The sequence below is a fragment of the Podarcis raffonei genome, chromosome 14 (assembly GCF_027172205.1).
Source record: "Podarcis raffonei isolate rPodRaf1 chromosome 14, rPodRaf1.pri, whole genome shotgun sequence".
NCBI classification, from domain to species: domain Eukaryota; kingdom Metazoa; phylum Chordata; class Lepidosauria; order Squamata; family Lacertidae; genus Podarcis; species Podarcis raffonei.
The window spans coordinates 37350799-37367806 of NC_070615.1; the positions used below are offsets into that span (position 1 = coordinate 37350799).

Genomic DNA, 17008 nt, shown 5'->3' on the forward strand with positions numbered 1-17008 from the left:
TCCTACTGTGCCTTAGCCCAAATACTTGCAACTGAATGAACTGCATATCATTTGTTTACCTCATCCCCATCCTTCTTCAGTTTCCCCTTTGTCAACTTTGTAAGCATCTTAGAAAAGGGACCTATCCTTTTGTACTCAGTGAAGCGCCATCCAATTTGGCTATGCAAGTTATTAGAAGAGTTCCCCATGCTTTGCTGTGTAAATTCACTGATGCCAGTACTATTGCAAGAAAAAGTAAACAGAATACTCAGAACTTTATTTTGTGTGTTATTGGCCAGTGAAGTGGTATTGTCATTAGCTATGCTACAGTGACTTGAAACCCTTTACTGACTAGCTTTCACCTTAACCCCTACCTCAACATCTTTGGAGAAGGTTACAGTACAAATAGTCCATTTTCTAAATATATACTCTCTATGCAAGGAGGGGAATGTTTTTCTACCTCCTTCACTTTTTAATATTGCTAACAGAATGTTTCTTTTGCAGTAAAATACCTTAAGGCTGACTCAGTCTTCAATCACTAGGAAAGAAGAGTTAACTTTATTGGATTCATTTCTGTACCATCTGTTCTGTCCTCACATTAGCTGAAGATAGTAGCTGCCTTTCAATGCAATTCTCTGGTTGCCTGCAGATGGTTCCTAATTTGACCTCTCAGCAACATTAAGCAATACTCTTTTCTCCAGTGCTTGAAAATGAGCAGTGTTGTCATTAAGTTAATCAACTTGTGCTAGTGATTTAATACTGGTGTGGTCACACAACTTCAAGGAAATCATTTAAGAAATATTAAAAATCTTTTAATTCCTTTCTCCTAGTGGCGTTAGCAAGCCAAAATCAGCATTCTGTTAATGTTGTTGCAGTATAGCGTAGAAATTCCTGTACGTAATCACTAGGTGTAAAAAGAGATATTGTGGCAAAGGGGAAAGACTGGAAGTTGTTCTGGGTAGAGTACTATATTTTTAATTTGTGTTATTAATCTGACAGGCCTCCTTGAGGCTTCTAAGAATCAAAGTACTGCCCTGCTTCAGATTTTTCTGTAGCCTTATGACCAAAAATATGACCTACATTTTTCCTATAAATTTATGTTTACATTACTAAACTCTAGTACCAAAGAAAGATAATGCTGGTAATAGCTGCCACCTTACCCATTGCTGGAGTAGGAATATTTAGTGATGTACATTATTCCTTTTGGAAGACTTGGAAGTATTTTCTCTGTAACAGTCCTGTGTTAGTAACACTGATGTGGTGTGTGCCGGAAAGCTACATGAGCACAAAAGCCCCAACTCTTTGGACATCAGCAGAGCAAGAACTTCATAGGAGGTATGGAAAAAATAACTCCAAACACGGTATTGTTGGTGGAAGCTCTCTGCATATGGGCATTTGCAGACTGGGCAAGGCCCAAATTCATGCAATAGGTAAGACCTACTCGGTGAAAATGTATTAAACTGAGGGCATTCGTCAAATGCAGCTTTCTAAATATTTTTTACTGCAGAGCAGAAATAACTAACCTGTAGTATTCCATATATTGTTGAATTCTCATAAGCCCCCCAGCCAGAATGGCTAGTAGTTGGGCATAATGGAAGCTGTAATCCACCAATAATCTAGACAGCTATAGATTCTACCACCCCTGGTATTATAGATATGTTATTCAAATAGCTCACAGCCAACATTACCCATGTAAAAGCCTGGGATGAAAGCCAAGAAGTTGTTTTTCCAGTACATGTTGTGTTGCTGGCTCCACACCAATCTCTTGAATGTAATCATGGATAAGCTTTGGCAAGATTTAATAGCCTGAAGGAAGGTACTAACATTATCCGTTTCACAGAATCATAGAACTGTAGAGTTGGAAGGGAGCCCAAGGGTCATCTAGTCCAACTCCCAGCAATGCAAGAATGTAGGAATTTGCAGGCAGGCAACCAACTCACTGAAAACTACTCCATTGGGGATCTTGATCAATTTGGACTTATGTTTGTCAAGAATTCTAAAACCATCAAATAAGTAAAGTATTTCTTTTCATCCACTGCATGTGCATGCATGTCCTATATACTAATAGCAAGCTCACTCTCCAGTTGTCAATCTAAGCACTACAAGAGGCAGATAGTAGCAGCTTGAGGGAAATGCCCAGTAGAGTAGCCATCTTGGGATGGAATAAAGCGTTCTGGAAAAGGGCATGGCTGACTGCAACCCTAACAGTGCATAGTTAGAACTACCACAAGGTGTAGTGATAGCCCTTTCCTCTGTAGTCTCCCTCACTTTCAGACGCAGTATGCCTCTGAATGTCAACTGCCAGGAATGACAGGTAGAGAGAACACTCTTGTGCTCAGGTGATGCTTGTGGGCTTCCCATAAACATCTGGTTAGTCACTGTGAGAACAGAATACAGGACTGGAGGGGCCTTTGGACAGACCTAGCAAGGGCTGCTCTTGTGGTCTTACAACCTTGAACTGGAGCAGTCGACACTGCAGTATTTTGCTGCAGCTCCTATTTGTTATTTTGGCTAATATCAAGGAATCTGTGTGCATACACACCAAGTTTTGTTTGGGGCCTCTGTCATAGAAAACGGATTAGGCCAAGACATGGGCATGAGCCAGCATGAAATAATATTGACTCCTATTCATTCCATAGCTTTTTGAGGTTCACATTCGCCAAGAGATTGTGCTACATTTGAAGGGGATGTCCACACTACCTGCAAACATAATAACAGGATAGATATCTAGGCCTGCAGCAGAGATTCTTAGAAGACATGTTTTGAATATCCCAATGCTTAAGTGGGTCTTATATGATAAAGATGTAACTTGCAAATTTACTCACTGAATTCCCATTGATTTCAGTAGGATTTGACTTCCATTAGTGTTGCTTCTGTGCTTTTCAAACTACAACATGCAGAAAAATTCTGCCTGTACTGGAGAGCCAGGAGCTGGAAATAACTGTCCTCTTGTCAAAGTACTCTTCAATGACTGCACTTAAACAGCTCCTGTGCCCAAGAGGCAGTATTATAGACTTTCTTGGCACATGGCAGATTTGTAGAACCTCGTAGTGTAAGATTTCCCTTTTGTTCCTAACATAAGCCCAACTTACATGTATACGAGGGCCTAAAAAGGGACTGTACTGTAAGCTGGACTTATGTTTAGATTCCTTAATGAAATATTAGATAGTAGCCCACAGAGGGCTTCCTAGTTGATGGATCCTTCATCTTCCACCTCACTGAGGAGTGGGGCTGTGTCTACAGGCTGCCTGGCAGGCTCCTCTGTTGTTGAGCGCTTTGTTGAACGGTTCAATGTTCCACCCTAGAAAAAGAAGTCAGGAAAATGAAACTGGGCATTATTTTGGGTTTTTGGAATCTCGCTGTCAGCTGGGGTGCTAGACTATGATTTTTCCAAACCCTATTTCACCACCATATAAAGCAGGAATCACATTCTATCAGGTCTGCCTGAGAAGCGTTACCTCCTGGTCATAATTACACCCTAGTGGCCTTATTCAGGGAAGTTGGTCGCAATGACAGCAGCAGCAGAGAACTGGGGAGAAGTTTTAACATCATATCTGCCACCACCCACAAGCCATATCAATTTTGGTTACCCCTAGCAGCAAGAGGTAAAGGCTGCAAGCTCCTCATCTCTATTTTAAATAAAGTAATTAGCAGTAATAACTGGAGTCAGGCTGGGTCTGTCTAAAGTTAAGACTCATTTGTCTAGCGACCTGCTTCCTCTCCTGCTCTACAGTTCTCTCATGAAAAAGGTGCTTTAGAACTGAAACCAACTCCCTAAAACATTTATTCCTTACTAGAAAATGCAGTAAGACAAAATCCTCAATTTCTGGATACAGTGTGGACCCTCATGGCTTTGCATAAAGTCATTCAATGTTTTCTTAATTAGCAACAACTGAATTTTTAAAAACCAACGTGCAGTGGTATTGTTTTGCTAGGATTTCGGGTTACCTGCACGACAGCATCTTTGCTGGGGGAACCTGACCTATTAGTGTATGGCATAAAGAACGAGAGAGGACCAAAAATCAGAAGCAATGGACAGAACTCTGCTGCCGCCACCAGTCCTCTTAATGGCCCAGTTTGGGGTCCTGAAATTTTAGCCAATTTTGGCTGTGCATTATGATGCTTTCCTTAGGAAATCTTTGGGACAGAACCTCTTTTTTTATTTAAAAAGGAAAGATATTATCAGGCAGGAACGTGGAGCAGAATTAGGCAGAATATGGCAAATGCCCCAAATACTGATCCTTACCTGCTTCTTGTCCACTATGTTGAGGCTGATGGAGGCAACAATGCAAGCAATGGTGTTTGCCAGCATGAAGACCATCATCTGTTGCCATCGCCACAATGGGATCTTTAACTCACTGCAAGGTAAATAATAATAAATGTACATATGGCAAACAAGACAGCCAACTGCTTGAGAATTTACATCCCCTCATGTAGTAGGGTTGCCATATTTCAAGAAGTGAAAATCTGGAATTATTAATTTCTGGCCAAAGTTGGGGGGTGCTTTTTTTTTTCTTTTTCAAAATCTGCCCCGACCCAAAATTGAAGTTTTTTGGAAATTCGTCAAAAATTTCCGATGTGGGCTGCCATATGCTTGTGTTTCCCCAGACATTTTAACTGGTTTCCGAAAATTCAACCCAGATGCCATTTTTGACAGAGGAATTGCGGAAATATGGCAGCCCAATCATGTAAGACATGTGCAAAATAATGTAATCCCATGGCCAAGCCTTGGAGCAACATGGGATCTGGGGTTCGGGAGTGATGGTGACAATGGTGTCATTTTTTTGACGGCACAACTGTGAGGAAGGAAGAAAAGCAGCTATTCTCACCTCGACTTCGTTCCCAGAATCCGTCCCACAATCACATTAGAGAGGCCAATTCCAATCATCTGTACGGATGTTGCAAGCCCCATGGCTGTTCCCAAGGTTGCCTGGGGGACCACAAGGGGGATAGAGGGCCACATGCTAGCCTGTTAAGAGGTGATTGAAACAACAGAAACAGTGAGAAAATAGGTGATTTGAGAAGTAAGACTGTTAAACTAGGGGGAATGGGTTTCTTCAGCTTCGGCTTTTGTTTCCACCCATGTACCTAAAAGAGGGAACATGGAAACTTCCTCTAATGAGGCAGGCGCTAGGTAAATGATGTAGAACCTATCCCATGTATTCTAGGGAAGCAGAAATTGGGAGATATCACATTTATGATGGCTTACTGCTGCAAAGGAGTAGGTAATGCCCAGCCAGATGGTAGAGACAAGTGGAGGAACGAACGTGAAAGCCAAGAGGGCAAAGACGGGCAAAGTCAGCACTGCGCAGCCAACTGCAAATACACCTCTCAGTCCAACATAATCCTGAAAAATGAAAAAAAAGTAATAATTCTACATACACTGCTGTAATGCTTGGCTGTCTAAAATGCTGTAGTTTTCCGTGTATAAGACGAGGTTTTTTTCTTATAAAATAATGTCAGAAATGGGATTGGTTACTGCCGCGAGCAGGAGATTTTTAGTGGCGATTGGGCAGGTGATTGGTGGCTGCAGCAAATGCTGCTGTCGATTGGCGGCTGATGTTGGCGAGCGGGCAGATGATTGGCGGAATTGGTGACGCGTGCGATACCAATTGTCAGTCTGGGCAACCCCTCCACCCAAAGCTCAACAACTGTGGGCAAGCCTCCCCCCTTTTCTTAATTTTGTGTCCCCCAAAATAGGGGGCGTCTTATACACGGGGGTGTGTTATACATGGAAAAATACAGTACATTGTAAGGCTTTTTAAATATATATATAAAAGCAATCCAATCTATGATTTGATCTAACTTGCGGTCAGGTTCCAAAACCCAGCCCTCCTCATTTCGATTTGCAAAATCCTGCTACTCCACTGGAATAGCTGAATGTGCAGCTCTTGCCCTGCAGAAACCATGTCAAGGAATTCCAACCCCCGCCCAAGCGTTACACCAAAGCCAGTGACACAAGTACTTACGATCAGTATGCCGACTGCCGCTGAGAGAACAAGGGAGCTGTCGTAAACTGCCCCAGCAATATAAGCAGCTGCCTGTTGGGTATAGCCAGGATACTTATCTTGGATAAACTTGCTGGAAAGGGTTGCAGGAGAGAGAACCCCATTAAGATTCCAGATCACATGACAGAAAGATTTCCTTTTTATCCATATGGAAACAATTGAGCTCTTCTGCCTTGCTTTTTTCCAAGGGCCTCTGCAGACAAATGGCCACATCTGCACCATATATTTTAAGTACTGTTTAACAGTCGTGGCTTCCCCCAGGGAATCCTGCAGCTTCCTAAGTGTTCTGAGAGCTATTAAGAGACCCTCATTCCCTTATAAAGCTACAATTGCTAGAGCTCCCTGAGAATAAAAACAACGTTGTTTGGTAAACTGGCCTTCTGCCCAGGGCTGATCAGAGCTATGGTACAACAGCATCTAGAGGCCATCACATTGGCTACCCCTGCTGTAGACCATGCCTGTGACCAGAGAGTCTTTAAATCCCTAGCCAAACTCCTGTTCTGCTTTGCACTTACCTAATATAGTGGTGCTATCAGGGCAGGACTTTTGAGGCAGACGTCAAAAGAATGAGGTGGAAGCCCCCCCAAACACAGCATGGCTAGCTTGCCACATTTCATAGTAAGAGCCGTAACACACATGACCATCTAAAGACAACAACCTCCCTTAAAAAAAAAGACCCATTAAGTCCAGAGTCTAAAATTGTCTCACTGTACCAATGGCTTAACGTCACATCTCAACCCCTCCAATCAATACACGTTTTGCTGATGTACTGTAGAAAAGCGGTGCAGGAAATCTGCCAAGGTCACAGCATTTTAAGGTGGAGTCAGAAAGGATGAGATCCAAATCTCCCAAGACAAGGGAAAGGAGCCCCAGCCTGTGTATCTGAGGAAGCTGCAATACGACCCAAGAGCTGCCATGTAGGGCACTTTGAAGACCAAGCACAGCCCAAGAAGCTGGCCGGGTGCCAGGGGGCTTTTTGGCTGCAGCCACTCAGGATGTATTGAAAGGAGGACTCTTTCCAGAATTAATGACTTCTGAAAGCTCTGCAAAGGTATCAGGCCTTTGGTATCTACCCTCCCACTTGAGGAAGAGGAGGAGTTCTTGCTGCTGTTGTTATTAGGATTTATCTCCCATCCTTGAAGAACTTTCCTGAAGCAGCTTACCTGACATAGTAATGAGATGAGGTGTGTCTATCTCCCTCATTATTGGCTTAGCAAGAATTTTAAAACATCCCCGTTTACCCAGACATTTGATGGCTACAATGCACTGTTCCTGAGGTCACTGGCTGAGAGAATGTATTTAATGTTTTAGAATGTTTTTTCTGTTTTAGAATGCTTTTTTTAAAAAACAATGTATATGGTTTTTACTATACAGTGGTACCTCGGGTTACATACGCTTCAGGCTACAGACTCCGCTAACCCAGAAATAATACCTCGGGTTAACAACTTTGCTTCAGGATAAGAACAGAAATCGTGCTCCGGCGGCGTGGCAGCAGCGGGAGGCCCCATTAGCTAAAGTGGTGCTTCAGGTTAAGAACAGTTTCAGGTTAAGAACGGACCTCTGGAACGAATTAAGTACGTAACCAGAAGTACCACTGTATTTTGAAATCACCGAGATGGTTCATAAGACATTGAAAGACAGTCTTCTGATAATCATCTCATGCAACAGAAGCAAAAATCCAGACCTTCATCTACCCTGCTTCCAAGCCATAAAGTACTTTGAAGCAGGGATGGGGAACCTTGCAAACCTCCAGATGTTGGACTCCCAACTGGCACCAGCCAGCATGGCTAGTGATACAGGAGTTGTAGCTGGCAACACTTGGCCACAGGCTCTTCATCCCTGCTTTGAAGGTGTGTACCAGTACTTTGAACTGGGCCCAGAAATGGACCAGCAGCCAGTGCAGCCATTAAATCACAGTTCATCCTACAAGTTTTAAGTCCAACGGGAATGGTATTGATTTGCTAACAGGGAATACTTTGGAAACTAGTAATCCTGAACCCTTCTAGGCCTAGTTTGTTATAGGGCCACATATGAGAACCAGATTGGCAAGGCAGAGCTAGACAAAACTAATGTAGTAGAGGGGACTCTGCTGCCCAGTCCGTATGAGTTTGGGCCATTCTGCCCACTTCTCACTCACTTATTAACATTCATACTTCTTCCAGCTTCAACCAAACCTCAGCATTGGGAAGAGTCACTAAAACCACCACAGTAAACCGTTTACCTGGCATCCGCCACGAAAGGAAAGACCCCGTTGTAGAAAAACATGATGGTCAGGACCAGGAGCCAATAGCGAAGTGGTAGGTGTCGGACATCCTGAACCCGCTGCCAATTAGAGAAAAATAAAATGCACATCATAGAATCACAGAGTTGGAGGGTCTTTTTCAACTATCTGGTTCACCTCGCTGCTCCATGCAGGAGATCCAGATATAAAAAGTCTCAAGCAGATGACTGTCCAGACTACGTCTCCCAAGTCATTGGTTCAGTTGTCAGTCTGCTCCTAAGAGGTTTCCTGTAACTTACACAAATGGCACCATGTCCTCATCCAAAACTCTGAAGGTTAAAAGCTCCAGGGCAGGGATGAGGAATCTGTGGCCCTTCAGGTGTCCCTGGACTACAATTCCCATCATTCCTCACCACTGGTCATGCCGGCTCTGGCTGATGGGAGGTGAAGTCCAACATTACCTAAAGGGCCTCAGGTTTTCCATCCCTGCTCTAGGGCTGTTTCCCAGTTTCCTTTATTTTAAAAAATCAATTATGTAAATCTTGGGATGTAGTGAAAAATTTATATTTGGGGGCAGTAAGCTGTGGATTACTTAAACTGTGCATAAATCCAGCACTAAGCCTAGTGCAGCACTGAGGTTTCATTCAAATCTGGCTCTGTTAGTTCATGCCAGTATCTTTACAGCCTGCGTTAGGGGCTCCCTACATTGCATGTAGGGGGGAAAGAGACCCTTTCCTGTTCTTCCAGTAATAAACCAACAGTGCATGAAGCTGCAGAGCAAAACAGGCCCCCCACAAACAAGATTACATCATGCCATGGCAATGAGAACCAAAAATCCAGGTCACTGTGGACTCAAAATCAGGGTCCAAATTCATGGCGCTGTCCTAGATAGGCCAAACAGCTGCCAGTCAAACATACTTGCTGGGCAAAAAGCTTTCAGGGTCACAGGAACTCAGATAACTGTCACCACCCCTTCTTAGCAGAGAAAGGAAATTGGGGAGCTACAGCTTGGAGACTTTTGCTAAAAGGCACTTGCTCCCTCTCCTGGCTGCCAATGATAAACGAGGCTCTCAGCTTTTGCACACAAAGCTCACAATGGAAAACCAAGCATATGTGGCTCAATGCAACTTCTGCCTCACGTACCACTTTCTTGGACTCTTGCTGGATAACTCCATCCAATCCGAGCTGCTTCATGCCCACCTTGTCCAGCACACTGACGACGACAGCAGAAAGAAAGCCCAGGACACATAACAAAGTCCCTGCAGGCAGAGAGGAACGACTGATGGTGGAACTGGGATCACTGGAATGCTTTAAGGGTGTGTTAGACAAGAACGTGGTTTGGGTTCATTTGGGGACAGGAAGCCCAGCTAATTGCAAAAAAAAATATGCTAGAGAGGTGAAACTTGCAAGGGTCTTCTCCCCCTACAACACACACACACACGCACACACACACACACACACACACACACACACACACACATATTTTAGCTAGTCACTTATGGTCATCTTTGCTGGATGACCACCCCTACTGGCACCAAAGCACAATTCCTACTTGGAAGTGCATTAAGAGTTGCATTGTTCATCACCACTGATGCCATAGGGCACTAGTGTATGTAGCTGCCTGCACACTCATGCAACCACATTCCAGACAGCATTTCACATTGCAATGGGCCTAATAACTGAGTCAAGAATCATATTGTGTCCAGCAACAAGCATTGCTACTTCCTATTGGCGAAAATATGGTATTTTGGACATAGAAGTGCTTGCTTGAGGGATGACACAGTGTATTTGCTGCAATATAAACTGACCTTCTTGAAAGGCTCCATTTCAGGGAAATTTAAGGCCTGGGGGGGGGTCCAACACAGCATTCCAGGCCTCTCTATCAAGCCCCTGGGACTCTCCCCAGACCCCACACTCTCTCTAGTCACATCTCTCACCAGCCCTGCTTGAGTTTGCTTGTTTTGGTCTGGCTGGAATGCTTCCTGGGACTCTGATAATGCTTCTTGTTTTGCCAGGATGGAGCATAGAGCGGAGAGTGTGAGAGTGTATGTAGAAAACGGTCTACTGTACAAAGGGAAAATTCATGTTCGCTGTTCTGACCACTTTTGCCTCTGACCACACCAACCACTGGTATGTGGGCTGTAGAAAGTTGTCCAGAATGGAATGTGACTCTCAGGCTGAAAATGGTTCTCGGGCCCTGCTGTAGAGGCAAGCTGACATGAAACTCACCTCCCCAGAGAGTCCACTGGATGCCAAAGTGACTTTCAAACTGCTGGGTGAAGAAGAAGTTGAGGACACTTCCGAGCCGGGAAAAGGAGAGTGTCAGCCCAAACGCCAGAGCCAACTCCTTCCCCTTGAACCAGAAGGCTGTGATACGATTCTGCACAACTCAAAAAGCAGAAAAGACAGCAGTGTTATTAAGTGATTTCATGAAAAAGATAGATGCTGAAAATGGAGAAGAGTTGATAACCTATAGCCCATATTTTCATAAAATACTCAAGGTAGTGAACAGAAGAGTCACACACAAAAAAGCTAAATGTGAAACCACGTGAACACTAGGAGAAGGGAAAAGACCAGAAATGGAAACCAGAGCGTCTCCAATCAGCAGTACAGACATTTATCCATGAAAAACACATATGACTTTGGATTCCCCGATTCCCCAAGGCAATGCACAGCAATTAAAATCTACAAAATTAAGCCACCCCTGTCTTAACTGAAAAAAGGATTTATTTCTCTCCTTACTTGTTAGTGACCCATTTCCAGAGCCGAAAAGCAACCTGCCCGTCAGCATCAGCGGCAAGAGATACGGAGTTCCTCTGAAGTGAGAGCCCAGAGCAAATATGGATGATCCCAGGACAGTGAGGAAAGAGAAGAGAAATACACCAACTAGGGAAGAAGAAGATGGAAGAAGTTCATTAAATCAAGGCGAATGGGCTTTTAACAACTATGCAAACTGGAGGTGTAAGAGGAGGCCAGTTCTTGGATCCAGGTCTATGACTATTTCGATAAGACTTGAGCACACAATGCCTGTCTATTAACTGGAACAGGGAAACATTACTGACCCATTTTGCATGTCTCTGGTTCACTGCAAACGGGCCCATCTCAGTGAACACTCTTCCCATGATATTGTGTAATCCAAACCAGTGGCAGCTTGTGCCCATTGCAAATGGCAGGGCAGAAGGCAGGAGGCCAAAGGTTTGTGAAGCCAGAGCAAAGTGGAGACAAAGCCAATGACAGGTAATTGCTGCTCTGTCCCCATCCTCCTCCCTCCTGAATCCCACAAGGGCAACACTGAGACTAAGGAAGAGGAAGTTGACAACCAGTGCTACCTCCTGGGGTGGTTGTAAGAAAGAACATAAGACAGGTGGGGGTGAGCTGAAGGCAAACTGAGTTGGCTGGTCACTGCCCCATTCGCTCTAATGGACTAGCCTCCACTAATCCAAACTCCAGATGTGTTGAGCTGGGAAACAGCACACCTGGAGAACCACTAGCAGAGGAAATCCCACATTGGCAGAAATACACTCTGCCAGCTTCAGTGTCTCCTGAACTGGGGTTTGGACACAGTGGCTTTTAATAATGATAATTTATTATTCATACCCCACCCATCTGGCTGGGTTTCCCCAGCTTCTCTGGGTGGCTCCCAACAGAATATTAAAAAACGATAAAAACTTCCCTAAACAGGGCTGCCTTCAGATGTCTTCTAAAAGTCAGATAGTTGTTTATTTCCTTGACATCTGATGCAAGGGCGTTCCACAGGGCGGGTGACACTACTGAGAAGGCCCTCTGCCTGGTTCCCTGTAACCTCACTTCCCGCAGTGAGGGAACCGCCAGAAGGCCCTTGGAGCTGGACCTTAGTGTCCGGGCTGAACGCTGGAGGTGGAGACACTCTTTCAGGTATACTGGTAAGCTGGTGTATCACCAGTGGGCACTTTCCCACAGTTTGGGTTGTTCTGTTAAATGCTGGAATCAACCATAAACTGTGCACAGATATATTCCAATTCACACAGGTTTATTCGAATGCACACAACACCTTTCTAAAACAGCTTCAAATGTTTCCAGTTTGTTTCCGGGCCCAATTCAAAGTGCTCATATTAGTGTTTCAAGCCCTAAATGACTTAGGCCGCCAAGTATACTGGGTGCCGCATAAGAAAAAGTCCTGTTTTGCATCCCTGCCAACTGCGTCACAGAAAACAAATGGAAAACAAAGGAGCACACAGAATGGATTCACCAGATGACCTCTGAAAGCAAGAAGTCAAGTGGGGAGGGCGAACAATCAGCCATAGTTCAACGCCTCAGAACTTACAGCGATTTCCCAGTTTGTCAATTAAAAAGCCAGCCATGATCACCACCAGTGCATTGCTATGGGAAACAAAAGAAAAATAGAGTTATTGGTTTTTTTTATTTTAAAAAATGTGTTTGCTTTTACTTATTTCCTGTTTCTGTATTAGAAGAGCCCTGCTGGAGCAGACCAAAGGCCCATCTAGTCTAACATCCAGCTCCCACAGTAACCAACCACATGCCCTATGCAAAGCCTGCAAACAGGACTTGAGTACATAGCACCCTCTGAACCTGGTACTCAGATGCATACCAGCCCAGATTAAAGCTCAGTTGGTAGAGCATAAGACTCTTGATTTCAGGGTTGTGGGTTTGAGCCTCACATTGGGCAAAAATATTCCTGCATTACAGGGGGTGGACTTGATGATCCTTGTAGTCCCTTCCAGCTCTACAATTCTATGACTGGAGAACACTACACTTCTACACTTGTGATTCCCAGTACCTGGTACTCAGATACATGCTACCTCTGACAGGAGAACACAGTCAACATTGTTAGTAGCCACTGACAGCCTTTCCCATATACATCCCCACATATACATAGATAAAAGATAAATATAAAACTAGGCATTTAATGGAGGGGGTGTTTGCTCAGTGAAGTACAGTGGTACCTCGGGTTAAGTACTTAATTCGTTCCAGAGGTCCGTACTTAACCTGAAACTGTTCTTAACCTGAAGCACCACTTTAGCTAATGGGGCCTTCCGCTGCCACTGCACCGCCGGAGCACGATTTCTGTTCTCATCCTGAAGCAAAGTTCTTAACCTGAAGCACTATTTCTGGGTTAGCAGAGTCTGTAACCTGAAGCGTATGTAACCTGAGGTACTACTGTACCCCTCTACACTCTGCCAAACCTTGCTGCAGCTGCATTTAATTGAGGAGAGAGCTTCATTGAGTTACTGGCCAAATGGTACTGTGAAGCATACACGCACGCATGTATGCGCGCACACACATAGAGTTAAACAGCTCGCATGGGCCACCTGCCCCCCATGCTACTTCCTCACTTGCCTGTCTGCCATTTGTCACGCTGGAGCTGGCCTATCAGTAGCCCCTGAAACTGCAGCATGCCGATAGCCTTACTTTTTAATGTATATAGGAAGATATAGAAGAATGACTTACGTCCAGGCATAGATAGCATACAGAAGATTGTACTCTTCAGGCGTCATTCCCAGGCCTTCCACACAGTCAGTTCCATTATGCCCTGTGCCATTGTGGTGCGTGCCATTGGGACAGGTTAGGTTCTATATAACAAGTCAGAGTAAAAGGAAGTGAGTTCCAGAAATAAACAAGGGGTTGAGTAGGTGGACATCTGGATCCAGCCATTCCAAGACACCCAGCTGCCTGTTTTGCCTTAGGTGGTTAGTGCTCTTCATCTATTTCCTAAGATTATTTCATACAGAAAACTCTTAGGACTCTTGGGAATCATTGGTAGGGAGTAGGAACTGGTTGGCCCTCATACAAAAGGAGGAAAATGACTTTAAATGGTTGGAGAAGACATATAGGACAGGCCAGTGCCACAGCTCAGCAACCAATCAGTGCTGTGCATGCAAAAGATTCCAGGCCTATCTCTACTTAAAGGATCTTAGCTGACAGAGTTGGAGAGCTGAGAGAGACCTTCACCTTGTATCTTGTTCCCCTCCCAACACTAAACCAGTGTTCTGTGACCACTGGGCCCATTCAGTCCTGATTGGGAAGCTTTGTGGAGTTCTGCAAACCTTCGTTGTCTCCCTGGAGCCTGCCAATACCTCTCCTTTAAATGGTACCACTTTGGCCACTCACAGAACTGAGTTTTCCATTAGTACATATGATGATAAACCTATCCTCAGTCATGAATCCTTCTAATCCAGGGATGAGACACCTCATGTTGCTGGACTACAATTCCCACAATCATCCCTGACCATTGCTCATGCTGGCTGAAGCTGATGAGGGTTGATGTCCAACATCTGGGATGTCATGTGTTCCCCACCCCTGATGTCTAAAGTACTCCAACCGAAGATGAACTCCAGGTCTGTTGCATTTTGGACAAAGATGTACAAATCTAGTCTGTAGAAACTGTGACGGCATTTAAACTATAGTTTTGCTTGAGTCCTGGCTGCGACAAAAATAATTCCAATATATATGCCCTTCGGAAGGGACGTGGGTGGCGCTGTGGCCTAAACCACAGAGCCTAGGGCTTGCCGATCAGAAGGTCAGCGGTTCAAATCCCCGCAACGGAGTGAGCTCCCATTGCTCGGTCCCTGCTCCTGCCAACCTAGCAGTTTGAAAGCACATCAAAGTGCAAGTAGAGAAATAGGTACCACTCCGGCGGGGAGGTAAATGGCATTTCCGTGTGCTGCTCTGGTTCGCCATAAGCAGCTTAGCCATGCTGGCCACATGACCCAGAAGCTGTACGCCGGCTCCCTTGGCCAATAAAGCGAGATGAGCGCCGCAACCCCAGTGTCGGTCACGACTGGACCTAATGGTCAGGGGTCCCTTTACCTTTTTATATGCCCTTCAGCTGTGGAAACAGCTCTCTTCTTTGACCTGGTCAGCTTGAGAAGACTTGGGCTCAGAGACATTTTGTATTTATACCCCACCAACCCATTTTGTCTCAAGACTGCAGTCAATATGACCTTTTACAGAATACTGTTGCTCATTCCCACCTAAGCACTTACCCCTTGAAACTGCTCTTGCAAAACACTGGGGATATCAAAGCAGAAGTAAGAGCCAAAGGTCAGGAGGCAATTGAAGAAGAGCACAAGGAATCTGTAGTAAGCTGCAGAAAAAAATGAGCATAAGGCAAAATTTGCAAAACTAAGGGAGGGGGAAAGTCTCACAGAGGGCAATTTTACCCATCATTGTGTTTCACAATTACAATGTGCAATGAAACAATTGATACTAAGGCAGTTGTGCCCCACTTGGAAATTGTGGACTGTAGCTGATGTTAGTTCTACTCAAGAGTAGACTTCTTGAAATTAATAGCCATGGCTAACTTAGGTACATTAATTCCAAAGGGAAACCCAGCCAGATGGGCTGGGTATAAATAATAAATTATTATTATTGTTGTTATTATTATTATTATTATTATTATTATTATTATTATTATTATTATTATTATAAAGGGTCTACTCTTAAGTAAAACTAAGCTGGATACAACACTGTTTTTGCTTGCTAACATAATTATGGGAGCACTTAAATCACCACCCTGAAAGCATCTGATATGTTCACATCAAATATTGCAGTGTATTTCAATGGGATCCTACTTTCATGTGGTTCCCTGGCAGAGAAAAGAGGTGGGGCAGGAATCTCAGAAAGGAACTTCACATTGACCATTGCAAAGCTTATAATTTGCATGTGCATGCAGGGGTGCATTTGCTGCAGGTTTATTTTGTATTTTTCTTGGAAGTTTCAATATACATTTTCCTAGGTTTTAATATTTGACAGGACATCGAGTTAAGAAGCAGGATATAAATCTTCATGTAAATACGATATTGGGCGCAAGCTGGAACCACAGAAACAGACTCAGTGGAGCAAGAGAGAAGCAAGGACTCCCAAAGGCAAAACACAGAAACACAACCCCTCTAAAATGACCGTCAGGCGATATTCGGTGGGGGAAGGGGGAGAAAATCTGCCCACCACGTCACTCAGCCCGTAAGAAATTCAGTGTAGAGGAAAGGAGGAAGGCTTAAGCAGGGCTTGAGTGCAAGACATTATTTTTAACGCCCGGAGACGTGTGTAAAAAAAAAAGAAGGGCCTTCAGGCAAGCGATCAAGAGGTCGATTCTGAGCTTGGGCAGTGAACCTCTGAGCATGTGCAAAGAGCCTCGCACGCGCGCTCTTCAGTTCTCTATTAACGGGAGGAAGGACCGTGATTTCCTCTTTCTCTTATTGGCAATTAAGCAAAAGAAGAGCGGGGAGGGAAGGAAACGCACAGTCCGTCACGTGCCCTAACGACGGTCACGTGACAGGCGCGGCTCGCGCTCACCTTTCTCGGCTGCCGCCTCCGCCATGGCTTTGTTCAGTTCTGGCGGCTGCTGCTTCCTCCGCAAGTTTCAGCTCACGGCGACGAACCGGAGTCTCCGCCCCTCTTCGCTCGGGCCACGCCCCTCCGCTCGGGCCAGACACCGGCCGGTACTGCCTGGCACTCAGACTCCGCCCACCACCGCTCGCTTTTCTGCCTTTGTCTCGCCAGCCCAGCCCATGTCTCCTCTTGAGTGACAACCCGCCCTCCAACTCCGCCTACTGCTGCCGAAGCTGGGCGGGCGCTCACCGCCCAGCTTGGTGACGACGCCAACAAATCCGCTCGCGGCTGAGCTTGGGCCCGCCCTCTTTCCTCACCCACTGAGCTTTCCTCTCTGAGCTCGGGTCTCTATGTTTCGCCTGTGGGCGTGTCACTCTCCCCTCTCCTGCCCCTGCTTAGTGAAGTGTGTATGCACACGAAAGATATTATTATTATTATTTTTATTATTATTATTATTATTAATAATAATAAT

The 17008-nt window shown here is 44.8% G+C and overlaps 1 protein-coding gene across 2 annotated transcripts; it reads right to left on the minus strand.

Annotated features, from left to right (window-relative positions):
* Positions 1-235: 235 nt before the first annotated feature.
* On the minus strand, positions 236-16740 carry LOC128401253 (major facilitator superfamily domain-containing protein 1-like). Of its 2 annotated transcripts, XR_008327450.1 has the most exons (14): positions 16501-16740; positions 15192-15292; positions 13657-13778; positions 12512-12567; positions 10951-11094; positions 10438-10596; positions 9352-9467; positions 8209-8309; positions 5949-6060; positions 5189-5326; positions 4809-4948; positions 4226-4337; positions 1668-3280; positions 236-1621 (listed from the first exon to the last, which is right to left on the minus strand). XR_008327450.1 is itself a non-coding variant. In XM_053364036.1 (13 exons), exons 1-13 carry the CDS (start codon positions 16523-16525, stop codon positions 3167-3169), a joined length of 1440 nt encoding a protein of 479 aa, XP_053220011.1. In that variant the 5' UTR covers positions 16526-16740; the 3' UTR covers positions 236-3166. The 2 variants fall into 2 exon arrangements, 1 of the variants encoding a protein (XP_053220011.1); XM_053364036.1 differs by having other exon boundaries at positions 236-3280.
* Positions 16741-17008: the final 268 nt, after the last annotated feature.